Source organism: Podarcis pityusensis, assembly GCF_964106645.2.
Source record: "Podarcis pityusensis genome assembly, chromosome: 8".
Classification (NCBI taxonomy): domain Eukaryota; kingdom Metazoa; phylum Chordata; class Lepidosauria; order Squamata; family Lacertidae; genus Podarcis; species Podarcis pityusensis.
The window spans coordinates 37,183,241-37,206,618 of NC_138033.1; the positions used below are offsets into that span (position 1 = coordinate 37,183,241).

At 46.7% G+C, this 23,378-nt stretch overlaps 2 protein-coding genes across 5 annotated transcripts; one reads left to right on the top strand and one right to left on the bottom strand.

The window, feature by feature from the left end:
- Positions 1-576: 576 nt before the first annotated feature.
- On the bottom strand, positions 577-3,424 carry SS18L2 (SS18 like 2). The gene is made up of 3 exons (XM_081017104.1): positions 3,263-3,424; positions 2,357-2,433; positions 577-1,360 (listed from the first exon to the last, which is right to left on the bottom strand). Exons 1-3 carry the CDS (start codon positions 3,329-3,331, stop codon positions 1,267-1,269), a joined length of 240 nt encoding a protein of 79 aa, XP_080873230.1. The 5' UTR covers positions 3,332-3,424; the 3' UTR covers positions 577-1,266.
- A 695-nt stretch (positions 3,425-4,119) lies between these two features.
- On the top strand, positions 4,120-22,506 carry KATNB1 (katanin regulatory subunit B1). Of its 4 annotated transcripts, none has more exons than XM_081017021.1 (21): positions 4,123-4,242; positions 5,660-5,781; positions 6,028-6,307; positions 6,708-6,838; positions 8,593-8,710; positions 9,274-9,374; positions 9,837-9,878; positions 10,879-10,962; positions 11,117-11,232; positions 12,505-12,576; positions 12,842-12,992; positions 13,319-13,506; positions 14,077-14,207; positions 14,989-15,039; positions 15,383-15,459; positions 16,316-16,438; positions 18,037-18,186; positions 19,318-19,394; positions 19,889-19,963; positions 21,051-21,167; positions 21,767-22,506. In XM_081017021.1, the coding sequence occupies exons 3-21, from the start codon at positions 6,268-6,270 to the stop codon at positions 21,897-21,899; spliced, it is 1,977 nt and encodes a 658-aa protein (XP_080873147.1). In that variant the 5' UTR covers positions 4,123-4,242; positions 5,660-5,781; positions 6,028-6,267; the 3' UTR covers positions 21,900-22,506. The 4 variants fall into 4 exon arrangements, with proteins under 4 accessions (XP_080873148.1, XP_080873147.1, XP_080873150.1 ...); XM_081017024.1 differs by having other exon boundaries at positions 16,319-16,438; XM_081017022.1 differs by lacking the exon at positions 5,660-5,781 and having other exon boundaries at positions 4,120-4,242.
- Positions 22,507-23,378: the final 872 nt, after the last annotated feature.

Below are 23,378 nucleotides of genomic sequence, written 5' to 3' on the forward strand. Positions count from 1 at the left end.
CCTTCCTTGGATGTTTTTAAGCAGAGGTTGGATGACCATCTGTTAGGGATGCTTTAGTTGAGATTCCTGCATTGCAGGGGGTTGGACTTGATGACCCTTGAGGTCCCTTCCAACTCTACAATTCTATGATTCTAAGTGAAAAGCAGCAATGCACTAGCTCCTCTGCATTCCAAAGCAGCTGTGGTGCTCTTTCGTCACTCATTCATAAAGTGTTATTACTGAGGCAATCTTACCCAACCTGCAGCCTTTCAGACAGTTCAGACAGTTCAACTCCCATGAACCCTGGATAGCACAGCTATATTGTCTGGAGCCGTTGAGTTTTAGTCCAAAACACCTGGAGGGCATTGGCTGAGGAAAACAACTCATGCTAAGCTACAAAACCAGCTATCCTTTCCCTAAGAATCCATGGGAAAACCTCAGTTCACTGCCTAGAATCTTTCAGTAAGTACTAGCAAGAAACATTTAAAACATTGCTAGAACCTTAGCAGTCCAGGAGGGAAAGAAAATACTTCATAAAAGCACACTGAGAACTATGGAGATATGGATTGATCTGAAAATATTAAGTGGTTCAAAACAGCCAGTTGAAATATCTTTATTTTTTCCTCTACTGCATGTATGTATCAGGATCAATATGGTTTTTACTACAGAAAAGGAATACACATTAAAGTAATCAAAGCTTAGCAGTGCCCTTTACGAGTGATAATGTTTAATTCCATACAAATAAGAGGCAAAAGGAGGTGTTTTGTCAGTAGGCATGTGACAATTCTCTCTTCCAAGCGCTAACGGGTAACTGCATACACCACCACATTGTTATAATCTCTTGCTCTTTTCACCATATCCGAAATAAGATTTTAATGTAAAAATGTTAAGTACCCCTTCTTTACCAACCTTCTTCATGGGTCACTGGGCTAGAATGTAATGTCACCTTGAGAACTGATGCTCTGAGGCAATGGCAAATGTTGATAATAATACCCATCAACCTTGACCTTTTAAGCAGCGACATTGTAGCTGAAGGAATATGCAGTGCACTATGTCATTTTTCCTTTTGCACCCAAGGTGGGGGTAAAGCAAATGGCATTTACTAGTTGATGGCAAAGAGGATGAAATGAAGGCAGGAATGTGTTCTGTTAAGGAAGCACAATTCAGCTGGCTTTCCATCAGGTGCTGGATTTATTCCTCTCCGTTAAAGAGGAGGGGACTAATGGATCTTCCAGATTCACACCCCATTTCCTTCAAGGATTCACAAGTGTGCCAAGGAGCATAGTATCAGTCTGCAACAGTCTTCCCTGCATTCGGAGAGGGAGATGCATCCGCAATAGTAGCTAAATAAATCAAGTTTCTGTGCAGTGTGTGCTGGTGTCTGTAACAGAGAAAAAGAAGAATGAGATTCCTTAGGGCAACTGAAATAACAGAATTGCTCTAGCAGCCAGCATATAAGTGACAGTAGGATTTAGGTCTCTATTTTGCTCACTTTATACTTGAGAAAGCAGGGGGAAGGGAAGAGTTGTTAATTAATATGAAGCCAATAATATTTTTGAATCCTCTTAGCTTCTTTCCCCTGTTCCTGATAGTATTTTATTTTTAAATTGAAGGAAATGTTTTTTTTAAAAAATACTAATTAAGTCAATTGTTTTGTTGTTGTTTAGTCGTGTCCGACTCTTCGTGACCCCATGGACCAGAGCACGTCAGGCACTCCTGTCTTCCACTGCCTCCCGCAGTTTGGTCAAACTCATGTTGGTAGCTTCGAGAACACTGCCCTTGTTTAATGATGTTTAATGCTCACTTAATTACTGCAAAGGCATAGATGAGTGGGCAATATTGCACACTGGAGCACATCATTCTAACTTTACATTCACACTGATGAAGTCTGAGCTAGCAGTGTCTAACCAGGGAAGATCTTGCTGTTGTGGTACACAGCTCTATAAAATCATCAAGCTTGTGCAGTGGCAGCAAAAGGGGAAAATGTTAGGGATTATTAGGAAATAAAATTAAAATAAAACAGCCACTATTACAATGGCCTTTCAGAAGTCTAGGGCTGCCAAGAAGAAGGGGTTGGTACATCTGTAAGCTATTACCTCCCACATTAAATTCAGCGAAATAAACAAGATTTGCACAGTCTGGTTGTGTTTTACAGACTAACTGCATTCATTTCAGCAACAATGTGCCTGATTTCAATTCTCCTTCACCTCCCCTGTAAATTTGCTCAGGACCAATGAGATTTATTCAAACCCACGTCTTGCAATGAGACACGCAAGCTCTCTAAACAATTACTTGATTGTTTGCTTTAATCAAGCAAATACAAAAATGAAGTCCTGAAAAATGCATAATAGGCGACTCTTAGATTGAATTTACTTACTGCACACATTCTTCAGCTCTTCCTTTATTCTGATATTCTACAATACATCGAATCAGCTGGTCATTTTCTTCAAGCAGCTGAAAGTTACAACAGCACTGGATCAACTGCATATTACTGAAACTTGTTCAAGAACAACTACTTAACAATTACACTGGATAATTTTGAGGATGATTTATAGCATAGGTACTGTGAACTACCATCTCACGATCAATGAGGCAGTGTGTGGGTGGGTGGTCAGAGGCTTCAAAGGCACCAGGGAGCAATTTTAAGGGCACCATGGTGCCCACAGGTGGCCTACTGATGACCCCTGATTTCAGATTATTAAAGTGGTGGATGAAGAATATCCGGTACTAAAAGAATGTCAACTTCAGTCCTCAACTAAAGACTTAAATATTAAACGGCGAGTTTTCTTTTTGGTAACGTTAAGAGTTTACTGTTACTGCAAAAGATATAGGATATTGTAGCAGACTATGCTATTCATTTGTTTTAGTCATCTTTCTTTTTATTGTACTTGGTTATGGCCTTTCGCTAAGCAATCACGATCGAGGAGAGTGAAGGAGCCGACCTGCGCAGAGCCACTGATTTCGGCCAACCCTGAGAATGTACAGAGTGCACTGCCCAGGGTCACTGACGTCACGCTCTCAGCTTTTAAGCAGCCCGGACCATCTTCACGCAGCCTGCAAGAGGCGGGGAATGAAATGGCACAGACACTTCCGGTTCTAACCGACGAACTAACCCAATACAAAGAACCTGGCCAGGAAAACAGAGAGAGAGGAAGGTAGAGCGGCGCTCTGACGCCTCCCGACGTTCTTGCCTTTCCTATGGCGGCGTACGGGAGTTAAAAGGATGGCTGCGTGAGCGACGCTCCCCTCCGCTCTCTCTGTGGCGCCCGCCCCTTTCGCTCACCCGTTGCAACGTCTCTTGGTTCACCTCCGCCTTGCCTCGGAGTTTCTCCGGCACGAAAACCACCGACATGCCAGCGGAGGGAGCGGCAGCAGCGGCTTCTAAGCCTCACGCGAAAAGTGGGCCGCGACGCAAAGGTTGATGGGAGCAAAAGGACCAATACTTTGCACCGATTGGCTGCCCCTGTGCGGCCTCGGAAGCTCCCGTACATGAATGCAGATCATTAAATGTAGAGTAGTCCATATCCCGGTGTGACTAAGAAACTTCCGAGTTTTTAAAATTCCAGCCAGTTAAACGGGTTAGACTACAGTGAAAGAATTTATGTGTGTATAAGAGAGAGAAGAGTGTGCCAATCAATTTCTAGCGTGACGGAAGAGGGAGGAAAACTTTACTTTCTCCGCCCTATGCATAATTTTGTGAGTTTACATCACGTCAGGCTGCAGCAAAGACCGTGCTAATTAAGGGGCCTGCTCGCCACTCTCTTCCCAAGTCGGCGCTCACTCGCAGCACAGACGCGGCTTCGACTAGCAAAGCCTGCAACGAAAAATCTCAAATTGACCCGGGAGCTGCGCAGTGCGCGCGACTCTACATCCTTCCTTCAGTCTATAGTATACGTATCAGAGGAACTCCCTCCCTCTCCCCGCCGTTCTTCGAAGCCTTCGTAGCAATTGGCCAGTCGGGCGGGTGGAGGCGGGCTCTGAAAACAAATTACGACGGCGGGGCCTCGGTTGTGTTGGGAAGGCGGGCTTTGGGCTGATTGGCGAGCCGGAAGGCTCGAGGGGCGGACGTGATTGGTCAGGGGTGCGAAAGGTGGGCGGGGCCACGTTAAGGTGAGTTGCCAGGGCTCCGGTTGTCAAGCGGCAGCCAATCAGGGTGGGGGATGGGAGCGGGTGGTGGAGGCGGAGAGCACTGAGAGCCGTTCAGACGGAGGAGCGCGCGGGTAGGAGACAAGCAAGGCCGGCCGAGACGGGCCTCACGTCGGGGTAGGCCGTGGGTAGCCGCAGCAGCCCCCACCCGAAACCTCCCTGGAGCGGCGGCTGGCCCGGGAAGGCCTTCGGGTTGCCACCCGGGGCCGCGGCGGCCTGTTTACATTCCCTCCCCCGAGCAGGTGCTCGCCTGTCCGGCGGTGTGTGCCTGGGAGGTCCCGGCCAGGCCTCGCCGGAGGGGAGAGGGCTGCTTCTCCTCCGGGCAGCGCATGAGGTGGATGGGTGGGATCTTTCTCTCCCAGGGAAGACTTGGCTGATCTAAGAGAAGGGGTTTCCTGGGGGCTGAATGGGATCTGCTGCCCACAGCACTTTGCGGGGTGGGGGTGGGAATGTTCACAAGCTCGGCTGGCTCCCTCGGATTCGAGTCACTTGCTCTAAACACGGGTGGCTAGGAGGTGCTGACTGGGAGAGGGCCGCTGCCTTCGTGCCCTGCTTTGTGGGGTTCTGGGGGAGGGGGGGCGAGATCTGGTTTCTGGGTCTTAAATAGGCCTTTAGCCTGATCCAGTTAACAAGGCTCTTCTGAGAAGCTGCTGAGATCACCTCGCCTATGTCACCCATAAAAACTCCATCCTGCCTAACACCTGTAGGGATGCAGCACACACGCATTTGTTCCATAAAATTTATGTGCTGCTTGATTATAAAAGCAAAAGCTCGAAGTGTTCTACAAAAAGAATAAAGCACTGCAGTTATTAGTAAACAGAGGCAATATTTTAAAACATTGAAAAGTAATTAAGGTTGGCAGTAAGCAAAAACAAAAAATAATAATTAAAATATGTGTCAGCATCATGCGTACATGGGTAGGCTTGCTTAAGCAGACATGTTATTAGCAGGTGCCAAAAACAGTACTGTGAAAGTGTGGGCCCTACCACACTAAAATATTGATTTCTTACCAATGTGGAATAAGTATTATATGCCACCTGTAACAGAGCCAGTTCATCAGTTCTGTACAATGGGGTAGTAATCCTCAGTCTAGAAATTACATGTGTGGGTGGAAATTTGACAGTAAATTGAGGAGTGGAGCATGCAGACAAGAGTTAACTCCCTCCTGGAGGGAGGCTGTGAACAAAGTGTATTTTTGAAGGCTACCTGTCAGTTTTAGGGATCCTGCTTTCAGGATCAATTCTGTGCCCCACTGTCTGTCTCTGCAACTACTCCCAATAGATGTGCTAGTTGTATCCCAAAGCAACTGAATAACACCAAGTTGTCAAAGTCTGCTCTAATTTATTGATCATTGATGTAATGACAAAAGTACCTTTTATTGTTATTGGAAGATACACAGAAAAGTACCGTAGGAGTTCCTGATCACTTACATTCCATGTTAAAAAACATAATTGGGTTGTATCCAGCCAAGTACTACTTGGAATATATCCAGTACAATTAACGTACCTAACTTAGTCATATTCATCAATTTCAGTAGGTATACTCTGAGGAGGACTAATACTGTATGCAGCCCAATTCTGGAAATACAGTCATACCTTGGAAGTCGAACTTCTTACCAGTCGAACGTTTTGGCTCCAAAACGCCGCAAACCCGGACGTGAGTATTTCGGTTTGCATCCAACGTGGGTTCCGTGGGTTCTGATTGGCTGCAGGAGCTTCTTGGTTTCCAGATGTTTTGGAAGTCAAACGGATTCCGTTCAACTTCCGAGGTACAACTGCACCTGTTCTAAGTTATTGTTATAAAAAAAAAGATAAATGAAGAAACCTGCTAAGCTCTATTTTAATGTAGTTTGTTTTTCTGCTGTGTTAGCTGAACTGGTTAAAATGAACACTTTCCTCCTAGGTAACTTTAATGACTGCTTCCTGGGATTTTGCTTGCATTCTGGAAGAAATAGGCCACTGAATAAGCCTAGGAGACATATTTATATTTTAAAAATAAAAGTGCCATCGCCTTGACTGCTGCAGGACAGTTCAGAAACTTGAACCTTGTATCTGGGGGGTTGAGCCCCACACATGCTGATGAAAACAGAGCTTTGGGAGAAAAAAGAAGACTGCTTTCTGTAGCTGTGTGAGAATCACTGCAATGGCAGCTGCAGTTGCCACCAAGACAGCTTGGAAGCTGCGTAAGTGAAGTCCACTCGTCTGCGTTTATAAACGGGATGTGTTCAGTGCCTGCAATTTTGTCTTCCACTCCTGCTTGACAGCTTGGGTTTCAGTGTTCTCCTGATCACTAGCATCAGACTTGGAGTCAGGTACCTGGTCCAGCTGCTTAGCTGATGACTTAGTGTCTTGTGTGGAATTATATTTAAAAAATCTTACTATGGCCAGAAGGGCTTACATTCAGGCAAGTGGACATAGAATAATTAGCTTAAAAAGCTACAATACATACCAGATATGTGTACCTGTTCACGTATACCTCATCAGTAAATGCCAGCTTAAATGTATTGATTTTTGTGTGGGGCTGTAATGGGAGAGATGTGGTGATGAAATGTGCTCATGTCTGCGTTTGCTTTTTTTGTATAGAGGAAATCACTGCTCACAGCAGCAATGTTTCTTCACTTGTGTTGGGCAAAAGCTCAGGTCGGCTCCTTGCAACTGGTGGAGATGATTGTCGAGTTAATATCTGGTCAATTAACAAGCCGAACTGCATTATGGTAAGGATTGGCTAATTTCTCTTTGCTTGTGGGCAATGTGAGTCAGGGAGCAACCTCTGGCATTAGCTTTAGCCACCCTCCTTTCTATACAGGATCAAACATGAGAAGGGAGGTTTATTTTAATCTGTGCTTTCAGTAATTTGGCTAAATACACCTAAGTGAGCCAAAGTACAGTGCAGTTAAGGCCAAAGTGCTGAGAGAAGAACAAGTTGCATTGACTGGCGCCTCGTGGATTGTTCCTCCCTCAGTTTGAGGGACAGAGCATGATGGCACCTTCACCCAGCAGTATATTGCAGGCACTGCTGCTCAGGATATACAGTAATACCTCGAGTTACAAATGCCTCAGGTTACAAACGCTTCACATTACAAACTCCGCTAACCTGGAAGAGTTACCTCGAGTTGAGAACTTTGCCCCAAGATGAGAACGGAAATCATGTGCCGGCGGCGCAGTAGCAGCGAGAGGCCCCATTAGTGAAAGCACACCTCTAAGAACAGTTTCAGGTTAAGAATGGACTTCCGGAACGAATTAAGTTCGTAACTAGAGGCACCACTGTACTACCAGGTAAAGGCGCCATTGCACTCTGGCCCTTGAAATGGTCCTGGGTGATGTATCAATACATCGCCCAGGCCTAAATATGACATTCTGGTCTCTTCAAAAACCAGGAAGTAGTTGGATCTGACATTAGCAGGGCTTCAGTCAAGTGTCCTTCCTTTGTTTTTCATGCAGATCTGGAGACATTTTCTCCACCACCACCTTGCCCCCTGTATTTTGACCTATGAGGAGCTAAGTTGAGCTATTGAGACTTGTATGAGTGGCTGCCTTAGGAGCTGTGGCTGTAGAACCCAATATATGTGTAATCCTTTGACTTGGAAGGGCCAAAAAGCTGCAATGGTATCCCTTTCCACAGCAATGGCCAGCTTGAAATAGTTTTTCTTTTGAATGATTTTTGTTCCGATCCAACCCCTGCACTTTTTGAAAAGGGCATTTCTCTCCTCTTCCACTCCTGCCCCTCGTTTTTTGTACGGTAACTTACTAGTGCTGCAGAATTGAATCTAGAGTGGGCATTTCGACTGTTGCAGTACAGAGAGTGATGTTCTTTGTACTACTGCATAGTTTGTGGGAAGTTTGTGATGCAGCTTCATTTCATGCTAGCTGATGGAGCTGCAATTCATTATACACATATCTAGGAGTAAGTTGCTGAACTCAGTGGAATTTACTTTTGTGCAGGTAGACATCTAGCCATAAACCTGCATTTCTGGGTGATGTGCTTAGTGCACCATTAAGAAGCACTTAATGTGGTGGCCAAGCTCTATATGGCTCTTGGCCTTTGCCTCAACCTTCCTGCAATGGGGCATGGGGATTCCCACTATTGCAGCAAAGCTCTGTGGGGAAGGTGCTTCTGAGTGTATATTCTGCTGGATTTTATTAGTCAATTAATGACCAGTTGTTGTAACATGAATAAGTCTTCACTGGGTGTATAAAGGAGGTCCAGTTTGACACCAGGTGACGTGTGTGAGAAAGAGACACTTGAAGGAGGGCCTCTGGTGAACATAGGAAGGAATCAAATTTCTGCTCTTGCTGGAATACTGAAACTTCAGTGTCTGTCCACGGCTTTGAACGTGGCTTTCACCTAATCATTTCACTACTTGTGGTGTGATGAGTGTAAACATCCTAGCTGTCCTTGTTGTTGCATGCCTTCCTGTGGAGTGGGCCATCTTCAGATGATTCACTGCTGCTTTTTCATTTTGCCCAGAGTCTAACAGGTCACACCACACCCGTGGAGAGTGTGAAGATTAATACGAATGAAGAGCTGATTGTTGCGGGGTCCCAGTCAGGCTCCATTCGGATCTGGGATCTGGAAGCTGCCAAAAGTAGGTTCAGAGCCAATTCTTCTACCACTTTTCAGGTTGCCCAGCAGCCCCTTACTTAGCAAAGAGCAGAGAATGAGAGAGCGCAAGCACACAAGGAAGGACGATATGCTCAACTTTGAAAACTGCAGGGGCACCTCTTCCTCCACCTAGGTGGGGGAGGTGTTGGTACTGTTCAGATGCCAGCCCTATGAATAAGAAGAACTGTTTTGTTTGCACTCAGATCTTTATAATTTCCCCCAATAATATTTATCCATTTGTGTTATGTTTACAGTGCTTAACCTCAGCAGTCAACAATCTTTCCTCCATTACTTTCATAGAAAAACAGGTTTTAATTTGATGTGTTTGGTAGATGCTTGTGATTTCTATTTTAAGAGACTCTACAGGGAAACGTTAAAACATTTGTATGATTTTCTGATTTCATTCTAAACCCGATTATTTTTTTTAAAAAGAATTTTACTGAACCATTGAAATAACAAATCTGATTTGAACTGAAAAACTATCAATCCTGCATCTTCTTAGACCATGCTTGCATCTCAATTCCCTGCCCTCCCTTTCCCATCCAGTTCTCCGTACATTAATGGGCCACAAAGCAAATATCTGCAGCCTAGACTTCCATCCTTTTGGAGGATTTGTAGCTTCAGGATCCATGGACACCAACATTAAGGTAAGACTTTTGAGTCTCCCTCACTCCCTGCATGTGTATTTCAGAACAGCAGGATACCCAGAGGGCTGCATATCAGTGGATGTAAGGAGCTGTTTTGTATTAAGTCAGAGTAGTTGTTGGCCTGCTCTGGCCATGGGGTCACAAAGAGTTGGACATGACTAAACAACAACAGTTGTTCATGCAGCCCAGCAATATTCTCATGGACCAGAAGCCGCTTTCCAGTGGTGTGGGCAGAGCTCTTCCCAGCCCTTTAATTATGAACCGATAGTGCACCCAAGACCTCATTTGTGTGTATTCTGCAATTCAGCTGACATCCTGTTTTTGAAATTCAAATAGTTGCATACTCTTAAGAAAATGTCCCTCAACCCCAAGACTTTTTTAATTGGAGACTTTTTTAATTGAAGATCTTCAAGACACTTCCAAGTTGCCATTGTAAAGCTTTTGTCCATTTCCTTCATGCAGCTTTGGGACGTGAGGAGGAAGGGCTGCGTCTTCAGGTACAAGGTAAGAAGGAAAGCATATTATTTTGTCTGCAGGGCACCCCTCAAATCTCCTTCTGCCTCTGGAAGTTATTCCATGTCCAGTTGCTACAGTGTTTCAGTTTGGAGAGCTCATTGAGGCAATCCCACCCACAGGTTCTGGGCAGTTTACAAAATTTGCAGCGTCTATTACATAAACAGGGTCTACATTTTTTGGCTGCCAGCCCTCAGGCCCCACCCAACCAAAGGAAGGGCCAGTGGGGAGAGGGGTCCATTGGGTACTGTTTCTTGAAGGTGCCCAGAGAGGCTTGATGCCATTAATCTTGCAAGTTAATATCTTCTCATCTCTTTTGTACTTTGGTACTGACCTTCACATCCACCTTGCATTATTTTTAAAAATAGGGCCCTCCAATTGAAAAGCATGCACTAACTCACTGAACTATAGCACCCCCTGCACCTCTTCCCAAAATACAACCTCTCCTCCTCCTGTCTTTCTAGCTGTCTCTGACTCGTTTCCAGGGAAACCCTTTTTCTGTGCTCAACTCCTATCCTCCAAAGTTCATGATTTCTTTCCACTGTTGATGGAGCCCTCATCTGGTCTCTAACATGCCAGCTGTCCCTCACAGCTGTTGAGAAAGGCTCCCCTCCCTCCAAAAGGAGCCCAAGTACTTGGCAAATCATTAAGCTCTTCCCTATCCAATCTCATTTTGCTTCCTTACTAGAAATGTTTGAGGCTGTATATTGGCTATGTCTAAAATGTAGCTTTGACCAACCTGGTGCCCTTCAGATGTTTTGCATTCTGGCTGGAGCTGATGGGAGTTGCAGTCCAACACATCTGGAGGGTGCCAGGTTGGCAAAGGCAGTCTAAGGGATTGTATTTTCTCTCTTGCTATATTGTAATTTCACAACATTACAGCTGTTGTGAGACATGCTCAGCCTTCATGTTTCCCGTGTGTGACCCATTATTTAATCCTGGGAGTGCCAAGCTCTGCTAGGAATGAACTGGGTCTGTTTTGCCTTTACAGGGCCATACTCAAGCTGTCCGCTGTCTCCGATTCAGTCCTGACGGCAAATGGCTGGCGTCGTCTGCAGACGATCACACCGTGAAGGTACTGGCCTGATTTTGCCAGACCCCTTTGGCATTCACCTTCCTTCCTTGTCGCAGTTTTGGCTGCTTGCCACACCAAGAGGTGCTCTTTTGTGCCAAACAATCAGGAATGGGGTTGGGCAACCTCAAGACTTTAAAGTTCTTTCTCTATCTAGTTGTGGGACCTGGCTGCTGGGAAGATCATGTTCGAGTTCACAGGACACACGGGGCCAGTCAACGTTGTAGAATTCCATCCCAATGAATACCTGTTGGCCTCTGGTAGCTCTGACAGGTAAAATCTTGTTGGGAAATAAGTGGTGGACAATAGCATGTGATGTGACTCATCTGCAACTTGCAATTATTTCCTGCAGATATTTATATTTTCATTTGTGGAATTGGAATAATTGTTGGTGATGATTAGAACAGCTTACCTTTGGAATTTCCTGTCTAGGGAGGCCCTTCTGATCTCTTCATTATCCTCTTCTGGAACCTAGAACAAGGTCATAATATTGCCCATGCTTTGCCCAAAATTCAGTCTTTCGTGTTGTTTGAATTATGACAAAGCTTTTGGTAGATGTCAGCATGCTAGATTTTGGAGTTTGGTATATGCTGATGGCTCTCAATCTTCTTTCTCTTCCTTGAACCTTGGTGAGACTATAGAGTCTCTGAAATGATGCTGGATAAATGGGCTGGATGAACTGAAGCAGGTTCAAATGGGGGTGTAGATGAACAGTGGGCCTATTGAGAGTAGGTGTAAAATCTGTCTGAATGGCCTTGCCGCCCCTTCTGAAGGAACAGGTTTGCTGCTCAGGGGTGATATTTGACTCAGTACTACTGCTGCAGCTGTGCCTTTCCCCAACTGCACCAGATATATTTGCTGCACCATCTTGTGTAAGATAAAATATTTGGTCTCGGTCATTGCAGGGAAGTGTTTTACATAGCTCACAAACTATTTGGTTTAGAACACAGCAGCTGGGACTGACCTTAGAGAGTGGTTGTTACAGAGCTGCCCTGGTTACCAGTTGGTTTCTGGGCACTTCAGAGTGCTGTGTTTTCCTTTTAAATCCCAAAGTGCCCTAGCCTCTGGACACCTTTGCTCTTAGGTCCTGCCATGTGATTTTAAGAACGTCTGAGGAGTTTCTGATGAGGTTGCCATCATTGTCACAGATCTATTGGCTGGTCATGGCTAGAGCAAGCTTGTGTGTTAGCCCAGTTAAAGCTACTAGCCTGCTAATTTTTCCTAGCATGCTAAGAGCTGTCAAAAGAGGAACAGAGATCTCTTTTCCTCTTCCCCCAACCTACAGACATGGGGGCTTCCCTCCTCTGGCAGCCCACTTGGTTTCTCTGCTGGGCACAGACAAGAGTAACTGAGTGCTCTGTTCCTTGCCTGGAATCCCAGACACTCATCTACACCTGTTTGTTTTTTTGTGCTCCATCCTTATTTTTATTAGGCCCACAGACTCTTGCTAGAAACAAAGACCAACAAATAATGAAGTGTTGGATTAACTCCTGCTTGCCTTGGGCCTAGGAGATCACACAGGTGTTTTTCCCCCCTGTCTTGCAGAACGGTCAGGTTCTGGGACTTGGAGAAGTTCCAGGTGGTGAGCTGCATTGAAGAGGAGGCCACTCCTGTCAGGTACATCGGACTTGGGCAGTGATTTGTGTCAAGAGGCATGAGGGCATGTTCTTGCTTTGTGTGACTTTGCTGTGGGGATCCCAGACTCTTAATGCTCTTTCAGTTCCAAGCTCTGGTTTGGCCACGCGGCCGAAGCGAGGAACGCATGCAGTTAAAGGCTAGCAGAGATTGTGACCATCTCCTGACATAGAATATCAGTGGCACACCTTGTTTTGCACCCGTGTCTGGATGACCTGCACATTCACTTTTCCCCTCTCCCCTTCAGGTGTGTGCTGTTTAACCCCGATGGCTGCTGCTTGTATGCTGGCTGCCATGATACCCTGAGAGTGTATGGCTGGGAGCCTGAGCGCTGTTTTGATGTGGTCTTGGTGAATTGGGGCAAGGTGGCTGATTTGTCTATCTGTAACAATCAACTGGTGAGTGACTGAAGGGGCAGGAAGGGACTTGGGTTTCCTGCTCTGCTAGTGGGTGCAACAAGTGGACATGCCACAAGTTGTGCTTCTGACACTGGCAGTAGCATGGCAGGGCCATTCCTAGTGCACACTTGGCCCCTGACTCTTGCAAATGGACCCCGAGTCATCTCCTCCTCATGTCTTTTGGTAGTTTTCATTTTGAATTTGCTTCCCGTTCCCCTCACATGGTTGCCAAGGTGGATTCTTGTTGACTTCCCAGAGCACTTTGGCTGCAAACCTAATGTAAAGTTGACTTGCACAGAACATGACTTCTTTTCTGTTCTTCACAGATTGGTGTTTCTTTCACACAAAGCACAGTCTCTTCCTTTGTGGTGGACCTCAGCCGAGTCACAAAATGTGGGCCTGGCACCCGTGGACTGATCCGGGATGACAAGCCTCTCACTCAGCCCTTGCCTGCAGGCTCTTCCCTTCGACGCATCTACGACAGGCCAACGACGACATGCAGCAAACCCCAAAGGCAAGGAAGGAAGACTCCTCTTAGAGGTGGCAGCCCCTGTATGCCAAAGGATTTAGAGATGGAAACTGAAAGCAAAGGGATGTTCTCAGTGGTTTCTGTGTGGTCCCCTCCATTGGTTCTGGGGGATTTTTCTAAGAAAAACTTGTTTGCCTATTTTTTTGTGCATGGCTTTAAAAGAGGATTAGCCAAATTCATGGAAGATAAAGCCATCAGTGGCTACTAGCCACGGTGGCAATGTTGTTGGTGGCAGAATGCCTCTGAATACCTGTTGCTGGGAATCCTAAGAGGGGAGAGGGCTGCTCTTGCTCTTGGTTCCTGCTTGTGGACATCCAGTTGGCCATTCAGGGGAAAATAGGACGCTGGGTTTCAGATATAGCTGAAGGAGCATCTCCACCTCCATCATTCAGCCATCATTGGCTAGTTTTTAATGTTTGACATTTTTATATGTACTGGAAGCCTCCCAGAATGGCTGGGGAAACCCAGCCAGATGGGCGGGGTATTATTATTATTATTAGCCCCCATTGGCTTCAGGGCTGTTCTGGTATTCTTATATCTGTGGTTTAATGACAGAATGAAACACAACTCAGAGAGCGAGAGGCGCAGTCCAAGCAGTGAGGACGACAGGGAAGATAAGGAATCCACAGCGGAGATCCAGAACACAGAAGACTACAATGAGATCTTCCAGCCAAAGAATCCCATAAGTGAGTGCTGCTGAAGTAATTTGTGTGATGCCACAAAGCAAACCAAGGTGTCTTGTGCTGTTTTCCCCATTTTGTAATATTCAATCTTTGTGTGGCAGTTGTGAACAAGCATGTGACTCTCCCACAGTTGTTTTAATTTACCGTTGCCTCCAAAGACTTTCAAGGGGCAATCTTAGGTTCACAACTTGCTACTGAATATTGTGTTCTGGCATGGTCAGTCATTTAGAGGTAGAGTACTAGCATCTAAGTTTTCAACATGTATTTGTTAAAGTATTTGCACACCATCTTTTGTACAAATACATCTGAGGGCAGTCCACAGTGAGAATTTACATCTGAAAATATAACTTACACTGCCCCCACCCCCACCAGCAAAAAGCCCCACACCAAAACACTGCGATTTGGAGCCATACTTAACTAGCTGAACATAAGTCACATTGAAGTCATTATTAACTTGTCCCATTGATTTCAGTGGAACCTAAGTACAACTAGTTTAGTCTGAATCCTACCCAATATTCCCAGGATGCATCTTTAGCACATGGAATGGTTGTTGCCGTCTCTTGAAAAGAAATGTGGGAAGGAGTGAAGAGGCATAACTGTACCCACTTCTTCTTCCTCAGAGGGAGAAATATTTATTAATCTCTTTACCTGTAATGCAGAAGTGTTACTGCCATAGTGGAAACAAGCTGTAGACTCATGAAGGTGAGACCACAGGATCCTCTAATTTCTTGTGTAACTTAAATGGAGTGCAAGGTTGGGCGCTTTATTTTTTTGTCTTTTTCAGCTCGAACTCCACCTAACAAGAGTGAACCTTTTCCTGCACCTCCAGAGGATGGTGAGTTGGAATTTCTTTTTCAAGTATTGAGAAAGAACCAGAGAAGATCTCCATACAGCTACTGTATTGCTGGCTTCACATGGACATTTACAATGTCTACGTTGCTGGGGGAAGTTATGAGTTATCTTTTTCTCGAGTTCGGATTCTTCAGTTTTGCCTCCAAAGGGCAGCGTGTTGCCCTTGGGGCAAAAGAGCCGTGGACTGTCTTGGGTGGGAGTGGCAGGAGCCTTTGAGCCCAGGGCCATAGAGCCCAGGGTCTTTGACTTCTAGGGCAGAGCTCTCGCCTGCTGCCACTATTTGTGCAGTCTTGATAGTAAGAAAACATAGTTTTTCTTCCCTTCAGAGCCCATGGTTGCCAAAGAAGCCTCAAGGCTCAGTCAAGTGGCAGATATTCCGACTCCGTTGCCAAGCCAAGAGAATGTAAGTGCCTTGCATCCATTGGTGTGCCCTCTCCTCTTCCTGCTTTCCCCCATCCTGGCTCCAGAAATAATGGTGCCTCTATCCCAGGATTTCCCAGACTTGGGTCTCCAGCTCTTTTGGGATTACAACTCCCATCATCCCTAGCCTGCAGGCCCAGTGGTCAGGGATGATGGGAAATGTAGTCCAAAAACAGCTGGAGGCCGAAGTTTGGGAAACCCTGCTCTAGCAGCATGAAAAAGAGGCAGTGGCCTGTCACTGTGTTCTAAGCAAGGAAGTCCAGACCAGCCATTGCCAACCTCCAGGTGTGTTGGACTACGACTCCCATTATTTGTAAAGGAGTTGTAATCCAAAACATCTGGAGGGCTCCAGATTGGGAAAGGCTGGGCTCAGTGGAGGAATTTTTAATTACTATAATTTTTTTTTTATTAAAAAAATTACACACCACTTAATTGCCAAAACCTCTAAGTGGTTTTGAAAGGCCTTCCCCTGCAGATCTTGATTCTGGTGGTTGGAATTCCCTGCAAGCTTCTTTCTTACAGCCAAATGTGGTGGAGGTGGGGTGGGGGGCAAGATGAGACCCAGGGATTTCCTGAGCAGATCCTATCTTGCACCTGATCCTTAACTTCATTTGAAGTGCTCCAGGTGCCTTGGAGCTGACCACTCAGAAGTTGCCAATAGCCTCTAGTGGGTCTGCTTAGAAAATGAAGGAGGAATGCATCAAGTCCTTTGTTGACATGCCATGGACGATCAGTGGTGCTCAGTATGTGGTGCTCAGTATAGCCAGGTGGTTGCAAATATGGTATCAAAGCTTACAGCCTAGGTGTGTCTGCCCTGACTCCATCTCCACTTCCCACAGCAGCCTGACCCTATTCAGAGGTCGCCAATAGCATCCTCGACCCCCAAGACCAAGGTTGAGCCATCTGTGATCCCTGCAGCCAGGAATGAGCCTATCGGGCTGAAGGCCTCTGACTTTTTGCCAGTAAGTTTCTTCCCTGTAGAAGAGGGATTGGGAACGACAAGTGGCTGTCACCTGGGCAGGGAGGAAAGTCTAGTGATTTGCCTGTCTTGCATACCCTGCTCTTTGGCTGCTTCAGAATTTTTTAGCAGGTGTCAAAAAGGGGACAGTGAAGGTGCCTTCTTTATGTCAATAGGCAGGGAGTTCCAAAGTGTGGGTGCTGCTGCACTAAAGTAGCAATTTTGTATTGTGGCCCTTGTAACAGTGCCAGTTCCACAGATCAAAGTGGTCAAAAGTTCACAGATGGGGTAAGGCAATCCCGCAGGTAAACTGGTCCACAAAAGAAGGGATAATGTTTAGATGGAAGGACATCAGAAACTAGCCTTTAGCAAGAGCATGGATGGTAGCAGATCCCCTCCCTGGCTAAACACTTTAGATATTTCTCAGCTAGGGTACAAATAATTTAATTGTATGGCTAGTGATTTGGTTGGGTAGTAAATAGTATGATTGAATCAAGACAAAAAGTAGAGCCAGCCAGCCATTCTGGACAAATCAAAGGTAATCTTATCAAGGAGACAGTAGAAAAGAATTCACAGCCCAGCATCCCCATCTTTCCAATTGTAGTGATAGACCTAATATGTTCTATTCTTTTAACAGTAATGTTTGTGCCTCTAGTTGTGTTAAGTAAAACTGTAATAAACTATACAAAAAGGTATAATTTATGTGTTTGTGTATGTAATACATTACAGTGGTACCCCGCAAGACGAACGCCTCGCGAGACGAAAAACTCGCAAAACGAAAGGTTTTTTCGTTTTCGAGTTGCCTCGCAAGACGAATTTCCCTATGGGCTTGCTTCGCAAAACGAAGCTTGCCCCGGGGACAGCGGGTCTTCTCTTTTGAAGCAAGGGGCGGCGGGGAGAAGCGATCTTCTCCCCGCAGCCCCAGGTCCGGGGACAGCGGGAAGCGCTTCCCGCTGCCCCCGGACCTCTTTTGAAGCAAGGGGCTGCGGGGAGAAGCGATCTCCCCGCAGCCCCTTGCTTCAAAAGAGGTCCGGGGGCAGCGGGAAGCGCAGCGCTTCTTCCCCGCTGCCCCCGGACCTCTTTTGAAGCAAGGGGCTGCGGGGAGATCGCTTCTCCCGGTGCTCCGAAGCGGGGCGGGGGGCGGGAACACCTTCTGAAGGCGGGGGGCGAAAGTCTTTGTCCCCCCTGCCCGCCTTCCCAGGGGCTTTTAAATCGCCCCGGACAGCGGAGAAGTCCTCCGCTGTCCCGGGGCGATTTTAAAATGCCGCCCGCCAGCATTTTAAGATCGCCCGGACAGCGGAGAAGTCCTCCGCTGTCCCGGGGTTTTTTAAAATGCTGGGGGTGGGAAGAAAAGCCCTTGTCCCCCCCCCCAGCCTTCAGAAGAGGTCCGGGGACAGACTGTCCCCGGACCTGGTCTGAAGGCGGTTTCCCTAGGAACGCATTAATTGATTTTCAGTGCATTCCTATGGGAAACCGTGCATCGCAAGACGAAAAACTCGCAAGACGAAGAGACTTGCGGAACGAATTAATTTCGTCTTGCGAGGCACCACTGTACAAATTAGACCATCAATGCCAAGTTCTCTTTCCTTTCTGTCCTTGCAGGCTGTGAACAACCAAAACCTGGCGGAGATTGTGGATGAAGAGGCCATGTCCCAAATCCGGAAGGGACACGAGACCATGTGCGTGGTGCTTACCAGCCGCCACAAGAACTTGGACACCGTGAGGGCCGTGTGGAGCACTGGAGACATCAAGGCAAGTGGCCTTTTTGTTGCCTTTGTTAAGCAGCACAGTGCCAGGGGCTTTGGGCTTAGCAGGTCCAGATCTCAAACCTCCCACCACTGTCAACTTGGATACAAAAAGCTTGAAGTTTCATTGTTATCAGTTGACCAAGAGAGATGCAGATGATGAATGAGCATCTTTTGCTCCAGCTGGGGAGAGGGGCTGCTTTGGGAGCAGGCCCTGTGCCTTTTAAGAAGGCTCCTGTTCTTCCTGCTGACCTTGGGCAGCCAACACATCCCTTTATTCAGGCCAAAATATTTGAAACTCAGGGTGGGGGTGGGGAGTCTGCAGTAGGAATACATTCCACAAGTTGGTTATGATGGTGTAATCAGCAGCATCTCACCTTCCCATGCTGGAAGGAGAGGGCTTCCACACAGTCTTGCTCTACCTGACAAGGAAGTAGCCCAGAACCATTCTCAGCAGTGGGGTGGGTGGCAGGACTGTGACCTGCAAGGAGATCCCGTAACTCAAGATGTGACACAGGCTCAGAATAGGCATTCACATTCTCTCTTGTGGATGCCATTCCTACTAGCGGAGGCTGCCTGCTTGCTCTCCACTCAGAAGGAGCATTTCCATGGCCACATTATCCCTGTCACTCGCCTGAGCCTTGAAGTCCCATAAAGAATTGTGCTAATTTTTGGTGTTCTGTCAAGTGCCTCAGTGGCCTTTAGGGGATGCTCCCTCTCAAGATGTCTGCTGGCTGCTCCCTGGGGGGGGGGGGGGGGCTTGGTGTGTTCTGGCAGCTTCTCAGCCAGTGCTTGTCTTAGTCTGGAGATGAGCTTCGGGATGAGAAATGGCTCTTACAGCCCCTGAGGCAGGATCTTCCCTGGGTTGAATTCTTCCTGCCTAAGAGAGCATCATCATGGCAGGTGACCCTGTTCCTATTTGCTTGACAAAATATAGCCTGCTGTGTATAAAGAGACACTTTTGTCCGATGGAAGGGCTGAAACCTGCATGGCTGATCCCCTCTGCCAAAGGCTGTGTATAGATGTAGCTGAAAGCCTTGGAAGACGTTCTGCTTTACCATCATTTGGCTTGCCTTCATGATGTCTATCTCTAGGAGACTTGCCCTCATCCTGATTTGCCTCTCTTGCCTTTTCTCAGACATCTGTGGACTCCGCAGTGGCCATCAACGACCTCTCCGTTATGGTGGACCTCCTGAACATCGTCAACCAGAAGGCGTGAGTTCCAGTTTGCTTTCCTGCCTCAAGGGAATGCTTTCTGCCATGTGGGTCAGGATCCTCTTCTCTTCTTGGGTAACCTACAAGTGCCTCTTCACTTCTTGAGTGGAGGTTGTGGCCAACAGTTACCCACAGGATCCCAGGCCTTTTTCTTGGCAGCCCCCATGTCCTGCCCCATGAAAACTTGTGTGGGACTTGGTGGTGCCACCTGGTGCTTACACCTGCTAGCCCTGTGCTGAGCTTGGAGCCATGGCATAACTCAGCTCCCTCATGAGGACTCCCTGGGCTGAGAGTCATCCGCTGTCTCATCCTTTGGCTCCTTTCTGCCTTGGGGTGAGCAAATGAAGCTTCTTTGTCCTGAATGAGGTCCATCTAGCCCGAGACCAGCAGCTGCTCTCTGGCTAAGGTCTCTGGAGTGTTCTGCAGGTCAGAGGGGTTTGCTGTTGCAGGGCAGGGGTTGGGGTATCTCTCTGGAGCCTGTATTCTCTTTCCAGGTCTCTTTGGAAGCTGGATCTGTGCACAGTCATCTTGCCTCAGATAGAGAAACTTCTGCAAAGCAAATATGAAAGGTGAGTCTTCTGACAAATGTACGTCCTTGAGTAAGAAGAGTGCCTGATCAGTCAAGTGCTTTATTGGCTAGCTGTAGCCAGCAGCTTTTGAGAGTTTTGTCAACTTGTATTTGATGATGGTCCTGATGAAGTGGCAGTAGCTGCTGCACACCTGTGTGTTAATGTCTTGTACATTTTTCTTATTCTTGGAGGGAGTGGGGTTTTCTTATTCTTGGAGGGAGTGGGGTTTTCTTATTCTTGGAGGGAGTGGGGTTGTGACTTGCCCAAGCATCTCTGCAGGCCTGGAGGTGGGCCAGCAGGGAAGCAGGCCTGCCAGCTTTGGGCTTATCACAACTTCACTTTGCAGGTGCTGAACAGAAGGGGACCATTGCCCACTTTGCTGTCGACATGGTCCCAGCGCACTTTTATATTGGGCAGGGTTCCCCCTCTGCCCAAATTTGGTGTCATGTTTGAAGCTTTAAATCATGAGGGGATGTCACCAGAAGAAATAAGCACTGAGAAGGGCCCATCCTAAAGTTGGCTGCCCCACCATCCAACATGAGAAGTTTGCAGTTCAAGCAGGAGTTTCCTAAGACTGTTGGATGTTGTGTTTTTTCCTCTTTTGCTTTACTAACCACCAAGCTGTGGTTTTCAGGGAGTGATTCCTCTGCCCCGATATTAAAACCACTTCAAAACCTGAGTAGTTGCAGCATCTATGTTTACATCACTTTGTGTTGACGCTTATATACAATTGTGTCACCCCCTCCAGGGGTGCGTGTACACACACAAATTCTGCCCCGGTGTTTTGTTTTGTTTTTTGGAAGTGATTCAGAAATCCCTGCAGCAGTGTGGTTGCATTTTGAAGAAGGAACTGGGTGAGAAGCAGTTCATGTGAACATCAATTGCTTTTAACAGCAGCCTGCTGGGCAGATGCAGGCTGCCCAGCAGAAAAGCCTTCCTGCATCCAGATTTACAAGAAAAGAAACTGGAAGGACAACTGATTTTGCTGTGGCTCTGCCCTTCCTCCTTCACCTGCTTCTCCACTTGCATTTTAGGTTTAGCTGTGAAAACGTTTGTCCTATTCTGATTCTCCTTGTTCTCTTGTCAGTTACGTCCAGACAGGCTGCACTTCTCTGAAGTTGATCCTGCAGAGGTTTCTGCCCCTGATCACAGACATCCTTGCTGCACCGCCATCCGTGGGGGTGGACATTAGCAGAGAAGAGAGGTAGGGTGGCATCCCTGTTGTTTCTGTTCCTATGTTGCAAATCCTATCAGAACCGTCCCCAGTACCAATTTAGCCTCCTTGCAAACCTGAATCCCACAGCTAGCTCGGTCACACTTGCCCACAGAATCTTGAACAGTTCCAGTTTGTTGCTTTTAGGCTGGAAATATCTGGGCTCCCTCCCACACAACTGCCTCTATCTACTGGGGGGGTGCAGAAGGGGAAAATCTCATTTGACTTCTGCCAGTAAAGCCTGTATGCCTTGCTGCTGCCTTGCACTGGCTAGCAATCAGCAGGTATGCACTGAAAGCTGGACCTTTTTAGTTGTGGTGTGGGTTTAATATTCCCGTTGGGCCAAACCGATCACATGCCTTCTCTGTTTTCCAAGAACCTTTTTGTTTGTTTATCTACCATGCTCTTTACTTTTGTTTAGCTGCTGCTGCTTCAAGAGCATGTTCTGAATTTAACAGTTCGGTATTTTTCTTGTTGGGAAATGCAGAAGAGCAGGGCATCTAAATAATATTAATAAAATATTGGTGGATGTTGATCAGTCATGGTAGCCCCTCCGTTCCTTCATCCCAGTCTCTCTTTCCCATTGACAGGCTTCACAAATGCCGCCTGTGCTACAAGCAGCTGAAAAACATCAGCAACATCATCAAGAACAAATCTGGACTCAGTGGCCGCCATGGCAGTGCCTTCCGTGAGCTGCACCTCCTGATGGCTGTCCTTGAGTGATGGGGTGGTGCCCTTCATCCATCCACACATACCGCCTGAGGCTCGTCTTCCCTCCATGGCCTCTCACTCCAGCCACTTCGGGTAGTTTTGTTTGGTGTCCATCTCTCCACAGTTCTCCAGGAGGTAAGGGTTGGGTGCTCCATGTTCAGTGCCTTACAGGCTACATTGCAAACCGGACTGTCCTGCTGTGGCACAGCCCCCCTGCCTTTCTGTGTACATAGCTGCCTTGGGCGGGGGGGGGCAGCAAATGGGAATGCTGTGTTAGAATCCAACCATGGACAGCATCTCTAGACCCTGGCAACCAACAGTGCTTGGGACCAACTCCCTAGTGATGAGCCCGGCCCTGCTTCCTTTCCATCCTCACTGTGGTGGGACTTGAGGCAGGAGTGGGTGGGACTGGACCACCTGCCTGTGCAGCTTAGTCTCTTGGGCTGGAGGAGTTGAGCCCCACATTGCTGCCCCCCCCTCTTGTTTTGCTCCATGGTGGAAAGGCTCGATACTGAGGAATGGCCTGCTCTTTCCCCTTCATCTCTTGTTAATACGCTGCAGTCTGCTGTTCATAAACTGATAAGTTATGATGAATTTCATTAAAACATTTGTAACTTTATTTTGAAAAACAGTAGTTTTGTGTCTTTCCCCTTCCGTAGCCCATAATTTTATTTAGGTTACAGATTCATATTCTAACTCCCACAAGAGGAAAGTCTTACAATGCTTTACTTTATATATTATGACCATTTTTTCTTTAAAATGAAAGTGACCCTTGGCCCCCAAAGTGACCTAGGAAAAAGCAGAGAGGAAGCGGGTAGCTCCAGCTCTGTTTACCCCAGCAGCCCACAGACATACCCAGAGGTTTTTCTCCTGGTTTGTGGAGTCAAGTACGGAGGGGGTGAACGCCCTCTGGTGTTGGATGTCTGCTAATGACAAAGTTAAGTCCAATTTGTAGACTAAATCCACCCCAGAGGCAAATTTTATCCACTTGTGTCAAAAGGAAAATGTTATAGCTGTTTATGAAAGCAGATGGGAGGAAACAGCTTTGTTAAAAATGATTTGAATCTGAATTAAGTTGCATCAGATAGACCACAGATTGACTCAGAACAGATTGGGCTGATGAACAAAGCAACAGATACATATCCAAATTGAATCTTTTGGCTCATGAACACCCTTAGTAAATGCCAGTTTACAACTTGCCATTTTAGTCTGATCTCCCTACATGCTACTTCCTTTGTGTGTTTTGTCTATTTAATTTTATACGCCTGATGGCATGTCTGCATGTCATTTAATTCTATAAAGTGCTCGGCACTAGCACTGTATTGAATTGTTGAGTGGTGTGAGCTTATATTTGGAGTAAGTTTATTATTTGAAAGTGAGAAAACTAGGGATACTCAAGGAATTTGATGTATATATTCCAGAGTGAATTCACTTGTTACACATCATGGGTGGGATCCTTGGAGACCCAAGGTGTTTCTCCCCCCCCCCCCT